This window comes from Crinia signifera, chromosome 9 (assembly GCF_055691185.1).
Source record: "Crinia signifera chromosome 9, ASM5569118v1, whole genome shotgun sequence".
Lineage (NCBI taxonomy): Eukaryota > Metazoa > Chordata > Amphibia > Anura > Myobatrachidae > Crinia > Crinia signifera.
In genome coordinates, this window is record NC_139225.1 from 150,357,196 (window position 1) to 150,373,435 (window position 16,240).

Consider the following 16,240-nt stretch of genomic DNA (forward strand, 5'->3'; position numbering starts at 1 on the left):
ATATGGCTATATTTGTGGCGGAACGGTCCGGAACGCTGTTCCTGAAGTTCAGTTGAAAAATGACCTTACCAGGAACGGCGTTCCGGAAGTTCAACGCCGGGCGCAGGCTGCAGCACAGAGATTATCTGCAATCTCTGTTTCCGCGGCGGCAGGGATGATGTATTTCCTGCGACCGCCCCTTGGCCTCCTACTCCATGGATGCACCTGATGTCAGTGTCAGTGCGCATCCATGGTGACTCCCGTGCCCGCCACCCGCCGAGACACGCTGTCCCGCCCGCCTCTCTTGCTGCTCTCTTCCGCCCGCCTGTCTGGAGCGCCCCGAGGATTTAGTCTCCCTCCGCTTGCCTGAGGGCGCAGGTGACTGATGGGCTGGAGGTGGTGTGGTAAGTGGTGACTTACTGGTCTCCTAATGCTGCCCCAATCACTGCAGCTGGCCTATTGGAGGGGTTATGCAGCCACTAAGGAGACAGATCAGGTGGATCCCTAGGAGAGCACACATCCCCACACCTGAGGGACTTATTCAAAAACTTTTATGGTGACTAAACCCAGAAACCTTTGGTTTATGAAAATTATCTGTGGATTTAATCAACCTGTGGATCTAGGATGGTTACATTTACCATTGAATGTGCTTCCATTTAAATTCTAGGAGAAATTCCACCGCATTCTTATAGATGTTCTTCCAAAGAAAATTATAACTTCATTTTATGTTATATATTATTTGAATAAGGTTCTATCTTTTGGTCCAAAAATCTATCGGACCTTCATGGATATTTTTATCTGTCCACAATCGAATTTGACCTGACCTTGAAGGGCATAAAATGCTATACGAACTTTATTCCAAATAAAAGATCACAAACCCCTGATGAAGCTTCTTATGGAGGCGAAACGCGTTGGGTATTGATCGGTTTTCAAAATAAAAAGAAATTTTCTTCAAAAGAACTACTCTGAAAGAATTTTTTGATCTTATTATTATTGATTTTATTATTGTTTTATTGTACTAATTATATGGACATTGCAAGAATAGGGCGCTGAAGACACTATTGTTTGGTATAGTGAAGGTGTTCGCAGTCCCAGCTAGTAGGGGATTGAGTGTCAACAGCGACCGATATAGAGTTTTGAATATAATAGCGCAATTTTGGAGATTTTGTGTTGGAATATATATATATATATATATATATATATATATATATACGTGCGTGAAATAAATATAATATGTGGGCAGATAAGAAGAAGTAAAGTAATAAATGTACCTGATGTTTCGCCTCCATGTGCAATATCTGTAATTAGATAGGCCACAAATAAAAGGAGGAAAGTAATTCGCTCCATCCTCTCTCGCCTCAGTGTACAGAAATGAGGCATCCTATGTTTGGTGTCTATTATGACATCACATCATTATGATGTCACTACATTCTATATGAGGCATTCTCTGTGTGTTGTCTATTATGACATCACCCCACTATGATGTCACATATGAGAGCATGAATGGTGCTACATAACACACACATATATATATATAGATATATATATCTATATACATATCTATCTATCTATCTATCTATCTATCTATCTATCTATCTATATATATTTGTGTGTGTATAGATAGATATATTATTTATGTAAGATAAATGTAATCTTGGTGGTTTTGGGGTCTGATAGGAACACCCTTCTCCTTACTACAAGTCAGCACCCACCAACCCTGAAAGAACACCTTCCAATCTCACAATATATGAGAGTTATGCGCAACAATACAGATGACGCAATAATGGACACCCAACTGGGCGAAATGACGGACCGTTTTAAACAGCGGGGATACTCCGAGACCACCCTCAAGCGATGCCTATCTAAGGCAAAGAAGAAGATGAACCCCTCCGATTCTGAGACTCAGACCCCAAAACCACCAAGGATGGTTTTTGTTAATAAATACGACCACACCTCACCCAAAGTCCAGACTAGCCTCAGGAAACATTGGCCTATCCTGGCGTCTGACCAGTCCCTCAAACTGCAACATTATGGCCCACCGATGGTAGCCTACAAGAAGGGACCCAACCTTAAAGAACTCCTCATGCGACCCACTACAAGTCCACAAGTCGACACAAATATTACGTGGCTTCATTCAAAACGACCGGGCTGCTTCCGCTGTGCCGGCTGCACAACTTGCAACAGCCTTACCCCAGGCTCAACTTTCCCACACCCCCATACAGGCAAACCTACCAAAATAAGGTACCGCCTACATTGTCAAATGGATCACGTGATCTACCTCCTCTACTGCCCTTGCGGGCTTGCCTATGTCGGCATGACGACACGCAAATTCCGGGAAAGGATGGCGAATCACCGCAACTCGATCAGAGCTGCCCTTGAGACAAAAAAAGCTGAACTCCCTGTTCCCCGCCATTTCCTGGCAGCAGGACATCAGAACTCCAGTCTCCGTTGCCGCATCATCGACTGGGTACCCCCACCCCTACGTGGAGGCGACCGTGGACTGGCACTGAGGAAACTGGAAAGCAGGTGGATCTATCGATTGGACACACTCGCCCCTAAAGGACTCAATGAGAACAACCCCCTTTCCATCTTTTTGAAATGAACCCCATAAACCTTTCTCTTTTTGCTTTTTATGCATTATCTAGACTTGATTCTCTGGGTAATTGTCCGATTGATGAATGACATGTTCCATACCTGTGACATTACTACTGATATTATTATCTATATGCGCACCCGTTAATGATCCTCCCACTCTGGCTCGTTTTGTGCTTTTGTGGGGTGTTTCAGTTGGGTAATTCTGTTGCATTTTTTGTATTTTTTCTATATATTTTTTTTGTACTTTTCTGTACTCTGTGTATAGTTTGTATGTACCCCCTTTTTCTAAAATGCTGTTGTCATGACATTTATATTACCATATCTATTGGTGCTCTCTATGTAAAGACAGCACTGACCTTAAGAGACATGTACAGACTGTATTGATACCCTATATAGCCACTCACCACTCCCCCACGAACCTCCATCTATCTGCATCACCCTCGCTTCACTCCCCACCATATCTCTAAACTTGGTGTCAGTCTCTCCGCTACACCACTTAGGCACACCCCGTGCACAACACGGGCTATGCACATAACCCCCCACCCCTCGGTGGACACTCAAGAACCCTTATATTCACTACCCTTCTAACACGCATCTCGGTGTTCAATTAACCTAATCACGCCTGGGGACCTTTTAATGCATCACAATCTAAGCTAAATTCCTCTCACTAATCCCAACCACTACCCGCTGTACACGCTTTCCATTTACCCTGGTTACTGCAGTTAAATCCGCCCGGCTTTATACCTCGTTTTTTAACGTTAGCACGGCCATATAAACTTAATACTATTGACATACTATGGCTCCAGCCCAGGTATCCCTCGTTGCCATGACCACACCGTGCGCCTAACAGATTGTAACCTTAGTTACGCATAGCCCCGGCATACCCCCGGAAACTGTGCGCTCCAGAGCTGCGTTCCAGCGCCGGCTTCCGGCAGACGCACTTCCGGTTTCACCGGAAGTACGATAGCGCCTCACAGACCAGAGTCTGCGGCGCCTCCCAGCTCCATACCCCACTCCTATGGTATAAATAGCCGGACGGGAGGGCAGTCAGATCAGCTGGCTGACCCTGCCCTTGTCCAGGCTGTTCCTGCGCCGCTGACTACATGATGTTTCATTGAAAAACGTAACTATGCCTCTACCTATATATGTGTACATGTTTTTTGCTTCAGCGTTACATGTACCAACTGTATGTATTTCTTGTATACCTGTAGGCTCCTTGATAAAGGTCCTTGTTGGACCGAAACGTCGGGGCTTGTATACTCTGATTGCTATATGCTGTGTTGACCCAGCTGGAATTAAAAACTTTTTCTTTTTTATCACATGGCTGAACTGTGATTTAAGGAGAGTGCTCTGCTTCCATATCTTCTGGTGTGGAAAACTTTATTTATATATATATATAGATATATATATGTGTGTGTGTATAGATAGATAGATACATTATATATGTAAGATAAATGCAATGTGTATAAGAAGAAATATACTGTATATATAATATATATCTGTGTGTGTATATAATGTATGTATTCTGTATAAATTCTGTACCCATACACGCTGTATCTACTGTATCTATATGCTGTATCTATCTTATGTTGTATGTATTTTTATCTCACATGTGTTGTATCTACATCTATCTATCTACATTATATATATATATATATATATATATATATATATATATATATATATATATATATATGGCTATATTTGTGGCGGAACGGTCCGGAACGCTGTTCCTGAAGTTCAGTTGAAAAATGACCTTACCAGGAACGGCGTTCCGGAAGTTCAACGCCGGGCGCAGGCTGCAGCACAGAGATTATCTGCAATCTCTGTTTCCGCGGCGGCAGGGATGATGTATTTCCTGCGACCGCCCCTTGGCCTCCTACTCCATGGATGCACCTGATGTCAGTGTCAGTGCGCATCCATGGTGACTCCCGTGCCCGCCACCCGCCGAGACACGCTGTCCCGCCCGCCTCTCTTGCTGCTCTCTCCCGCCCGCCTGTCTGGAGCGCCCCGAGGATTCAGTCTCCCTCCGCTTGCCTGAGGGCGCAGGTGACTGATGGGCTGGAGGTGGTGTGGTAAGTGGTGACTTACTGGTCTCCTAATGCTGCCCCAATCACTGCAGCTGGCCTATTGGAGGGGTTATGCAGCCACTAAGGAGACAGGTCAGGTGGATCCCTAGGAGAGCACACATCCCCACACCTGAGGGACTTATTCAAAAACTTTTATGGTGACTAAACCCAGAAACCTTTGATTTATGAAAATTATCTGTGGATTTAATCAACCTGTGGATCTAGGATGGTTACATTTACCATTGAATGTGCTTCCATTTAAATTCTAGGAGAAATTCCACCACATTCTTATAGATGTTCTTCCAAAGAAAATTATAACTTCATTTTATGTTATATATTATTTGAATAAGGTTCTATCTTTTGGTCCAAAAATCTATCGGACCTTCATGGATATTTTTATCTGTCCACAATCGAATTTGACCTGACCTTGAAGGGCATAAAATGCTATACGAACTTTATTCCAAATAAAAGATCACAAACCCCTGATGAAGCTTCTTATGGAGGCGAAACGCGTTGGGTATTGATCGGTTTTCAAAATAAAAAGAAATTTTCTTCAAAAGAACTACTCTGAAAGAATTTTTTGATCTTATTATTATTGATTTTATTATTGTTTTATTGTACTAATTATATGGACATTGCAAGAATAGGGCGCTGAAGACACTATTGTTTGGTATAGTGAAGGTGTTCGCAGTCCCAGCTAGTAGGGGATTGAGTGTCAACAGCGACCGATATAGAGTTTTGAATATAATAGCGCAATTTTGGAGATTTTGTGTTGGAATATATATATATATATATATATACGTGCGTGAAATAAATATAACATGTGGGCAGATAAGAAGAAGTAAAGTAATAAATGTACCTGATGTTTCGCCTCCATGTGCAACATCTGTAATTAGATAGGCCACAAATAAGAGGAGGAAAGTAATTCGCTCCATCCTCTCCCGCCTCAGTGTACAGAAATGAGGCATTCTCTGGTTGGTGCCTATTATGACATCACCCCATTAGGAGGCTTCCTTGTGTAGGATACCCCTATAGGATGCTTACCTGTATATAAAACCCCTATTGGAGGCTTCCCTGTGTAGGATACACCTATAGGAGGCTTCCCTGTGTATAAGACCCCTATAGGAGGCTTCCCTGTGTATAAGACCCCTATAGGAGGCTTCCCTGTATAGGATACACCTATAGGAGGCTTCCCTGTATATAAAACCCCTATTGGAGGCTTCCCTGTGTAGAATACACCTATAGGAGGCTTCCCTGTGTATAAGACCCCTATAGGAGGCTTCCCTGTGTAGGATACACCTATAGGAGGCTTCCCTGTGTATACGACCCCTATAGGAGGCTTCCCTGTGTGGGATACACCTATAGGAGGCTTTCCTGTATATAAGACCCCTAAAGGAGACTTCCCTGTGTAGGATACGCCTATAGAAGGCTTCCCGGTGTAGGATACCCCTATAGGAGACTTCCCTGTATATAAACCCCTATATGAGGCTTTTCTGTGTAGGATACACCTATAGGAGGCTTCCCTGTGTATGATACACCTATAGTAGACTACCCTGTATATAAGACCCCTATAGGATGCTTCCCTGTGTACGATAGACCTATAGGAGGCTTTTCTGTGTATACGGCCCCTATAGGAGGCTTCCCTGTGTATAAGACCCCTATAGGAGGCCTCCCTGTGTATAAAACCCCTATAGGAGGCTTCCCTGTGTAGGATACACATATAGGAGACTTCCCTGTATATAAGACCCATATGTGAGGCTTCCCTATGTAGGATAAACCTATAGGAGGCTTCTTTGTATATAAGAACCCTAAAGGAGACTTCACTGTGTAGGATACACCTATATGAGGCGTCCCTGTGTAGGAAACACCTATAGGAGGCTTCCCTGTGTAGAATACACCTATAGGAAGCTTTCCTGTATATAAAACCCCTATAGGAGTCTTCCCTGTGTAGGATACACCTATAGGAGGCTTCCCTGTATATAAGACACTTATAGGAGGCTTCCCTGTGTAGGATACACCTATAGGTGGCTTCCCTGTGTATAAGTTCCCTATAGGAAGCTTCCCTGTGTAGGATACACCTATAGGTGGCTTCCCTGTGTATAAGTTCCCTATAGGAAGCTTCCCTGTGTAGGATACACCTATAGGAGGCTTCCCTGTGTAGGATACACCTAAAGAAGACTTCCCTGTGTAGGATACACAGGGAAGGGTTTTAACATAGTACAGGAGGGAAATTTTCTTCAAAGGAAAAGAAGTAATAGAACACGAGGACATGCACTGAAACTGGAGGGAGGTAGGTTCAGGGGAAATGTTAGAAAAAATTACTTCACAGAAAGGGTAGTGGATAAAAGGAATATCCTCCCATCAGAGGTAGTAGAGGCTAAGACAGTAGAACAATTTAAACATGCTTGGGATAAGCATATTGATATCCTTACAAAGAAATAAGGATTAAAAAGGGTTGAGATTACCTGAAGGGTAAAAAAAGGGGCAGACTAGATGGGCCAAATGGTTCTTATCTGCCGTCAAATTGGATTCGGCATGAAAAGCCGGCGTTCAAAATCCCGACGCCGGAATCCCGAACGCCGAAATCCCGACAAGGGGGGGACGTGGATCGCATGGAGAGCGCAGCGAGCCCGGTGCCTCGCTACGCTCGGCACACTAATTTATTCTCCCTCCGAGGGTGTCGTGGACACCCACGGGGGGAGAAAGTGTCGGGATTTCGGCATTCGGGATTCCGGCGTCGGGATTTTGAACGCCGGGATCCCGACCGCCGGGATTTAAACTGCATCCCGTAAAATTCTATGATACTACACCTATAGGAGGCTTCCCTGTATATAAGACACCTATAGGAGACTTCCCTGTGTAGGATACACCTATAGGAGACTTCCCTGAATATAACACCCCTATATGAGGCTTCCCTTTGTAGGATACACCTATAGGAGGCTTCCCTTTGTAGGATACACATATAGGAGACTTCCCTGAATATAACACCCCTATATGAGGCTTCCCTTTGTAGGATACACCTATAGGAGGCTTCCCTTTGTAGGATACCCCTATAGGAGACTTCCCTGAATATAACACCCATATATGAGGCTTCCCTTTGTAGGATACACCTATAGGAGGCTTTGCGGTGTAAGATACCCATATAGGAGACTTCCCTGTATACAATACCCCTATACGAGGCTTCCCTGTGTAGGATACACCTATAGCAGGCTTCCCTGTGTAGGATACCCCTATAGGAGGCTTCCCTGTATATACAACACCTATATGAGGCTTCCCTGTGTAGGTTATACCTATAGGAGGCTTTCCTGTACATAAGACCCCCATATGAGGCTTCCCTGTGTAGTATACACTTATAGGAGACTTCCCTGTATATAAAACACCTATAGGAGGCTTCCATGTATATAAGGCCTCTATAGGATGCTTCCCTGTGTAGGATACACCTATAGGAGACTTCTATGTATATAAGACCCCTATGGGAGGCTTCCCTGTATATAAGACCCCCATGAGACTTCCCTGTATATAAGACCCCTATAGGAGGTTTCCCCTGTATATAAGACCCCTATAGGAGGCCTCCCTGTACATAAGTCATCTATAGGATGCTTCCCTGTATATAAGACACCTATAGGAGGCTTTCATGTATATAAGGCCTCTATAGGATTACTCCCTGTGTAGGATACACCTATAGGAGGCTTCCATGTATATAAGACCCCCATGGAAGGCTTCCCTGTATATAAAACCGCTGTGAGACTTCCCTGTATATAAGACCCCTATAGGAGGCTCCCCTGTATATAAGACCCATAGGAGTCTCCCCTGTATATAATACACCTATAGGAGTCTGCCCTGTATATAAGACCCCTATAGGAGGCTTCCCTGTATATAAGACCCCTATAGGAGTCTCCCCTGTATATAAGACCCCTGTAGGCGGCTCCCCTGTATATAAGACCCCTGTGAGAAGCTTTCCTGTGTGAGAGAGAGAGACGCATACAGGAGTCCCTGGCGGTGTCACCATGGTAACATCGGCCTGTCCCCTGTCAGTGGGCCGCACAGGTCTCCTGTACAACAAGCTGCTGCCGGCCGCCGCCATGTTTGTGTACAAATGACAGAAGGCTCGGGGCACCCCGCCCACCTGCTAATCCCCGGCTTCCGGTTCCGGTTCCGGTGCCGCCGGGCGCTGCCTACATCCAGGCAACTGGGCTGTAACAACGGGGCAGCGCGGGGAGGTTCGTCGTGACGTCACCCCCGTGGCCCGTGACGTCACCTCGGGAGGTCTCTATTTCATGATGCCATAGAGAGCCCCGTGCAGGTGGGTGCCCCCGTGTCCCGTCCCCTGGGCCTCTGCTGTCACACAGCTGTTGTGTGGACTACAAGTCCCAGCATGCCTGCTAGTGCCATTGCTGGGATAGGGATGTAGCATCCACTGAGTTCTTACAGGGCGGCCACTTGTGGGACTACAAGTCTCAGCATGCTTGCTGTTACCAGTGTCAGTGCGTTGTGGTTACTAATGTGGGTACCTATTGGTACTACAAGTCCCAGCATGCCTGCTAATGCCACTGCTAGCATAGGGCTATATCTATAGAATGCATTCATAAGTCTGTAACAAGTGGAACTGCAAGTTCCAGCATGCCTGCTAGTGCCTTTGCCAGTATATAGGTATATCTGTGAAGTGCTTACATCGGAGGTTAGTGTGTGGAACTGCAAGTCCCAGCATGCCTGCTAGTGCCTCCACCAGTATTTATTTATATCTGTAAAGTGCTTACATCAGAGGTAAGTGTGTGGGACTACAAGTGCCAGCATGCCTGCTAGTTTGACCGCCTGTATATTGCCAACAGAGTATTTACAACGGTGGTAAACCTGAGGAACTACAAGTTTCAGCATGGCTTTTGCCATATGCTGGTCTGTGGTTGCTCAGGTAAAAGCTCTCTCTGCAGCTGGATAGATGCAGGTAAATCCACTAGTGGGAGGTATCACACGCGGCATCCCACCAACTCCCCTGGCAGCAATACATCGGCCCTTTTTACGATGTATCGTAAGCAATCCCAGCCAGGGCTGCAATAAATAATCATGGCAGCCCTAGCTGCGATGTGAGGCACAGGGAATGCGCTTTGCAACGTACTTGCGGAAAAGGCCATGCGATGTGACACTTGATGCGTCAATTAGTCAGAATCGCATTAAAAATGCTTGTCGCATAAGTGGATGGGGCCCTCAAGGGATCAGTCAGATGACCGCAGTGTCTAACATTCCAGATCTTATTACACTGTGATCTCAGACATAGGCAGCCATTGCTGCGGAGCTGGGCTCCTTCTTTGGTTGCTAGTGACAACCAGGGTCATCGCGAGGAGAAGAAAGACCTGCTCGGTGGGCTCCTCACCTACTGAAACCTGTCATTAACACTCTTTGCTCTGTTTTTGTGCTAGGTTCATTGCAAGGTGAGCTGCGTGGTTTTGCTTGTACATTTCCCATGTTCCGTAGCTGAATAAGCCTGGCGGTACATGCACATCTGACCCGTACTATCATGTAGGTCATGGAAGGTCCCCCTTGTGAGGAGAGGCTTCCAACTCCGGGGGCCGAGAGTGACAAAACCATCCACCAGGAGTTGGGGCAAGAAGATCGCGCCTCCGACCCAAAGAAACAGATTGAGAGCAGCGGTGAGACTAAGACAGATGAGGGAGAGGCAGAGGAAGAGCTGGACCCCAGGATACAGGTACGGATGCAAGTGTGTCCCTAAGGGCATTGTGCCAGTTCATATGGCCCCAATAATAGAGCATCATTGCATGATGCAGAATATCCGTGCTGCTGCGATTCCATACTCTACAACCTGTTGGTTCCGGTGACCAGGTTCCCACTGCTGATGTCACGCATGTTGCGACACTGGTACAGGTGCTGTTTTTGTGGCCGCTAGCTGTGCCCATGTCCTATACATCTTATTCAGGACTGGCTGCTATGGGCTGGGTCTCCCTAACAGAGCGGGCACCAGCAGGGCACTGCCCAATGTTATCTGTTATACGTGACCACACCCTGTAGCACAGTACTGCACCTTAGTGTGCTGACACTTATTACACATCGCATTAGTGCAGCCAGTAATTATAATAATAACGGGCTATGAAGAAGAGAGGAAATAAGATTGTAATGAAGGTAATACTGTAAGCTAACGTTTCTGCTTACCACCTCCCCAATGTTCTTCTGTTCCGGTGGGTTCCCTGATGCATTAATGCAGCCGGTTCTATTGCCGCTTGTCTGTTTCCGCGCACCGGCAGTAATGCGATACTCCTTTCTGTGAGTGGCTTGGGAAACTTGGATGCTACATAGCTGCTCTGCATCTTCAGAGGTATAGGCCCTGTAGAGGAATAGGTCTAGTCTGCATATCAGTGCTGAACTACTGACCACACTGTGCTAGATGCACCACAGCAGAGCACAACACCGCAGGCAGGAAAGAGGAAAGATGCAGCAAGCTAGGCTGAACACTAGCGTAACTTATTCTAGTTCACTCTATCTGACAAAATCCTTCTTAGATGGAAAAACTATGTGCACTGCAGGGGGCAGATGTAAAATGTGCGGAGAGAATTAGATTTGGGTGAGTTATTTTGTTTCTGTGCAGGGTAAATACTGACTGTTTTATTTTTACACTGCAATATAGAAGTAAAACCCCACCCAAATCTAATTCTCTCTGCACAAGTAACATCTGCCCCACCTGCAGTGCACATAGTTTTGTCCATCTAAGAAGGAATTTGTCAGAAAGAGTAGAAGTAGCATTCGTGTATAACAATATTATTTGTAGTGGGAGCAGCCTGTGGTTTAATGTAAGGATTGTGGTTAGTATAATTTTGAGTTTTTTTCTATTTTTATTTTATTTACAACTTCTCCTAGTGTTCCTGCTAGGCTGTTTTAGCGGGGCGCTGCGCCCTGCCCAATTTTTAAAGGGCAAAATGCGCCCTGCCCCTCTAGCAGCGCCCCGCTAAAACAGCCTGGTGTCTCTGCCCGACACACCTCACGGGGAAGCCCAGTGCCGCCGTAGACGGCGATGCCCGGTGCTTTCCTGGCAGCACAGCGACTCCGGCAGGCCCACCCCCTTTGGTGACGGCGGTGGCCGGGCCCGCCCCTTTTGTGACGTCGGTAGCTCGGGCACGCCCACAGCTGTGATGTCGGCGGGCCCGGTCCGCCCCCCGGTGCCCTGGCCGCACGAAATCCTAGAGGGAACACTATCTCATGTTATTTCAGGCTTTTTAGTTATTTTTACGTGTGGTGTCTTATTTAATGTATACTATATACTGCCAGATGCCGGAGATGTCATATGTGTGTCATCTGTTCTCTCTCCTTCCCCCGGTCTCTTCCCCTCTCCACACCGGCCCGGATGTCATTCAGGAGGAACTGGAACGTCTGAACCAGGCCAGCGAGGAGATTAACCAGCTGGAGCTACAGTTGGATGTAAGTGTGGTGTCAGTCTTCTCTCCCACTGTTCTCTTCTGCTAGGGAACTCTCACCCATTACATACCGCCCCCTGCAGGATGCCCGCACAGCCTACCGCCGTATCCTGTCCGAGTCTGCCAGGCGCCTAAACGCTCTGACCACGCAGCTTGGAGCCTGTATCGAAAAAGCCCGGCCATACTATGAGGCTAGAAGGCTGGCCAAGGAGGTAAATGTGTAATTATCAATAAAACAATGCTTAATTCCCCCATGTATAACGGTCTATCTCACCGCTCACTTCATCTCTGCCTGCAGGCTCAGCAGGACACGCACAGCGCGGCACTGCGGTACGAGAGGGCGGTCAGCATGCATGCCGCGGCCAGGGAGATGGTCTTTGTAGCGGAGCAAGGAGTTACTGCGGACAAGAACAGACTGGACCCAACATGGCAGGAGATGCTTAACCATGCCACCTGCAAAGTAAGAGGGGGCAATATACACTGTATACAAATAGGGCCCTTCCTCAGTCCTTCATTGTCATTCAGCAGTAACTGGAAATATAGCGGCATCAATCATTCTGCATATTTATCATTAGTAATTGGAGTCTGCCAGTCTCTGCCATAATGTATTCTTTATTTATAGTTGTCCATGCAACAAAAAAGATCAATGCTCTGTATAGCTCCAAGGAAGAGTCTATATAAATAATAGAAGTCACTCAGTACAGAGATAAAAACAGTATTACTGGAAAATTACATAGCGGGGGGAGGGGGGAGGAGAAGGGGGACAGAGGTGAGAGGTCAGTCTGTTCTTATTTTGGCTGAAGTCAAGAAAATGTATATAGACTGCGATGAGACAGCGCACCCAGTGGCTAAATGATGTAATAATACGTCACTTAGTATAAAATCAATCCACCCAATCAGAGCTGGATTAGGAACTCAGAATCGGCTTTATTGGCCAGGTATACTTGCGTCACTAGAAATTGGATTTGGATTGCTGTGCAACAGCCAATTAGGTACAATTAGACGGTAACAGTACAGATATACATAACAAATACAGGTATACGCTAGATGTACCCTGGGGGTTATAGACGTAGGGAAAAATGTACCTGCCGAGCTGTACAGCGCCTATGCAGCCATCAGCGGTGCCACTGGTTGTTGCAGCAGCCAGGTAGGTAACAAGATAAGCAGGGACAGAACAGTTATCACACTGGGAACACATACCCGCCGAGCTGCACAGCACCTATGCAGCCATCAGCGGCGCCACTGGTCACTGCAGCAGCCAGGTAGGTAACAATATAACAAACACAGTACAGTATCACACAGGGAACAAATACCCGCCGAGCTGCACAGCGCATAGGCAGCCATCAGAGGCGCCACTGGTCACTGCAGCAGCCAGGTAGGTAACAATATAAGCAGAGACAGTACAGTATCACACAGGGAACACATACCCGCCGAGCTGCACAGCGCCTAGCAGCCATCAGCGGCGCCACTGGTCACTGCAGCAGCCAGGTAGGTAACAGTATAAGCAGAGACAGTACAGTATCACACAGGGAACACATACCCGCCGAGCTGCACAGCGCCTAGCAGCCATCAGCGGCACCACTGGTCACTGCAGCAGCCAGGTAGGTAACAGTATAAGCAGAGACCGTACAGATATAGATTGCTGTACAATGTACTAGACAGGGGAGACATGGGAGTTACATATGGCTGAGTGCACAGTTCCTAGGCAGCCATCAGCGGCGCCATCATAGTTACAGGTTAGCAGCAGGACCTGAGCAGGCCATTTTTCCCATATTCAGCAAGTTTTTTTGGTCCCGATCTACTGGGAAGCTTGGTTGGGGATGCAGCTGAGGGGTGGACCAGAGAGGGGGGGGGTGCATGGGGAGGAGGTGAGGTTAGGCCGGGGGCCGAGGCTGGGCCTTCCTTTCCAGCATACACCACCAGACAGGGCGTCTGGCAAATGAATCTTAAACTAGTGCCACAATAGCTCTGTTTCAGAAGTTGCTTACCGCACACTGCCATAGCCTGTCCTGATTGATCAACACCCAACGCCATGCAGGGACCCGGCACACATTGCTTCTGCTCTGGGGGGAAGATTGCTACGGCATTGGTTTCCCTATAATTCCATATAGAAATAAGAGCTACAAGATGGACATTGTTCCTTGTCCGGGTCAGCGATTGGGACATTGGTTCAGTCCTGGACCCCACAGTCCCTACAAGCAGAACTAAACGGTGCTAGGTCGACAGTCAAAAGGTCGACATGGAAAATGGTCAACATGAGTTTTTCATGAAAAATGATGGCCTGGTCGTACTTTACCATCCCAGTGGGCGTAGAGTTATATTATTATAATGGTGGGCCGAGCGCCCGAAGCATGGCGAGTGGACGTGGTACACCAAAACGGCGTCCATGTAGACATAGACAATAAATAACACGCGTCGACCTTCTTCCTGTTGACCATTCATACTGTAACCTACAGGAGCTCTCCCGCGCTGTAGCGGGGAATCTCTAGTAATGTCTGTGTGATGTCATTAAGGACAACCCCCATGTGGGCCGGCTCCGGTCCCTGCATGGATCCATGCTGAGCTGAAGCTAATAACTGCTGCTCTCACTGTCATGTAATCTGTCTGTATAGAACCAGAGTGCACCAGACAACCCCTGTTACAATCTCTAGAACACTGACCCAAAGTCTATTCTTACTGGGGAGAGCGGGATAAAGCTTTATATCTTAATGACCCCCCTCCCTTGCCCACTCTCTTCTGGCGACAGGTGAACGAGGCTGAAGAGGAGCGGCTGAGCAGCGAGTTTGAGCACCAGCGGGTGACCCGCCAGTGCCACCAAGCCGAAGCCAAGGTGCAGACATTGCAGAAGAGCTTGAAGCGAGTTATCATGAAGAGCCGACCGTACTTCGAGCTGAAGGTTCAGTTCAACAGCGTCTTAGAGGTGACTGATGCTCGGACACTGCACGTTCTAGGGTGGGAGAGTTACATAGTCCCAGGGGGACATGGTATCAGCCTCGGGCGTAAATAGTATTGCCAGGAAAGCTGCACAACCGACCTATAGATCATTGCAGCTGTTAAATCTCCATTGTTGAGCCATGCGGTGGTCGGTACTCCCTGCATGTCACTGTTCATTTTCCCTTCTGTGTTACAGGAACACAAGTTCCGGGTCACCTCTCTGGAAGCCTCTGTGTCACAGGCCAAGCTCCGATACTCTGCGACGCTGCGCAGTCTGGAGCTGATCAGCGAGGAGATTCACGCACGCCGCACACACGGGCCTCTGCTGACCCTCAGGGCCCCTCCTCTTGGAGCTGAAGCCCCTACTCCCCTGACCGACGGGGAGATGGGCCCGCCTTCAGACACCGTCTCCCTCCTCAGTCTGCAGACCATCGCGTCCGACCTGCAGAAAAGCGATTCCGTGGAGCACCTGAGGGGTCTGACCGATGTAACTAGCCTGGATGGGAGGGACACAGAAGAGGGGGAAGAGGTTGAGGGCACGGGCAGAGAGAGGGGAGGCGGGCGAGGGAACGGAGGGGCTTTTAAGCACCACAGGAGCGTCAGCCTGTGAGCGGGGAAACGTTTGGGGTTAGACACTCGATAAAGACTGTAGAACTTTCAAACCACCTAGCACATCAAGCTTTATGTGGGTGACACCACAGGACAGGAAGGGACTCTTAATGCATCACAGACTGGCTCCAAGGTGATGGGGAAAAAAGGGAAGGAATCCGCGTAGCGATGTCGCGCTGTGGGCAGTCTCACCTGCTATCGCTGGGTCATTGTGGAAGAGCGGAAACGGACACACGCGAATCCTGAACCTTGTTTGGAGAAACGCTTCTAGATCTAGGGAGGTAGGAGCCGGAGGTCATATATACAGGTAGCCCAGGACTCGGACAGGGAAACGCTGTAACAGGTCAGAGGACATGTCTTGCTGTTATGAGAACTGTCTCTGTTTGATGCAGCACTCACTATGTCTATTTAAATAAATCTGTATTAGTGTCTCAGTTGTACCTGATCATTACATCGGGGGTTGTCCTGGTCTGTCCCCTGGTGGTAGGTGTGGTATGAACCAGTAATGTCCACTAGGGAGTTGTAGCCCAAAGCATAAGACAGCGCATGTGAATCAATACGGCTTATTGAAATGTAGTTGGGCTATTGCTAGTCCTCATCCTCGCCCCTGATCAGTGACCTATCCCAAAGGCTGCT

General features: G+C 47.5%; 2 protein-coding genes across 4 annotated transcripts in view; one reads left to right on the forward strand and one right to left on the reverse strand.

Annotated features, from left to right (window-relative positions):
- Positions 1 to 8,942, reverse strand: part of LOC146036320 (uncharacterized) — a 20,144-nt gene extending 11,202 nt beyond the window's left edge. For both annotated transcript variants that reach the window (XM_083160266.1, XM_083160265.1), the window contains exon 1: positions 8,770 to 8,942. The gene's annotated coding sequence lies outside the window, so the exon portion shown is untranslated. The remainder of the gene's footprint in view (positions 1 to 8,769) is intronic.
- Positions 8,767 to 16,035, forward strand: SH3BP5L (SH3 binding domain protein 5 like). 2 transcript variants are annotated; one of them, XM_083160264.1, is made up of 7 exons: positions 8,767 to 8,946; positions 10,058 to 10,344; positions 12,003 to 12,065; positions 12,145 to 12,273; positions 12,360 to 12,521; positions 14,808 to 14,981; positions 15,192 to 16,035. In XM_083160264.1, exons 2-7 carry the CDS (start codon positions 10,165 to 10,167, stop codon positions 15,603 to 15,605), a joined length of 1,122 nt encoding a protein of 373 aa, XP_083016390.1. In that variant the 5' UTR covers positions 8,767 to 8,946; positions 10,058 to 10,164; the 3' UTR covers positions 15,606 to 16,035. The 2 variants fall into 2 exon arrangements, with proteins under 2 accessions (XP_083016390.1, XP_083016389.1); XM_083160263.1 differs by having other exon boundaries at positions 8,768 to 8,946; positions 10,162 to 10,344.
- The last annotated feature ends 205 nt before the right edge of the window (positions 16,036 to 16,240 follow it).

Excerpts from the sequence above, each read along its gene's own strand:
- SH3BP5L (XM_083160264.1), top strand. The coding sequence starts at position 10,165 with ATGGAAGGTCCCCCTTGTGAGGAGAGGCTTCCAACTCCGGGGGCCGAG. Across the intron at positions 12,066-12,144 it reads AGCTGGAGCTACAGTTGGAT|GATGCCCGCACAGCCTACCG; the intron begins GTAAGTGTGGTG and ends CGCCCCCTGCAG. Across the intron at positions 14,982-15,191 it reads AGTTCAACAGCGTCTTAGAG|GAACACAAGTTCCGGGTCAC; the intron begins GTGACTGATGCT and ends TCTGTGTTACAG.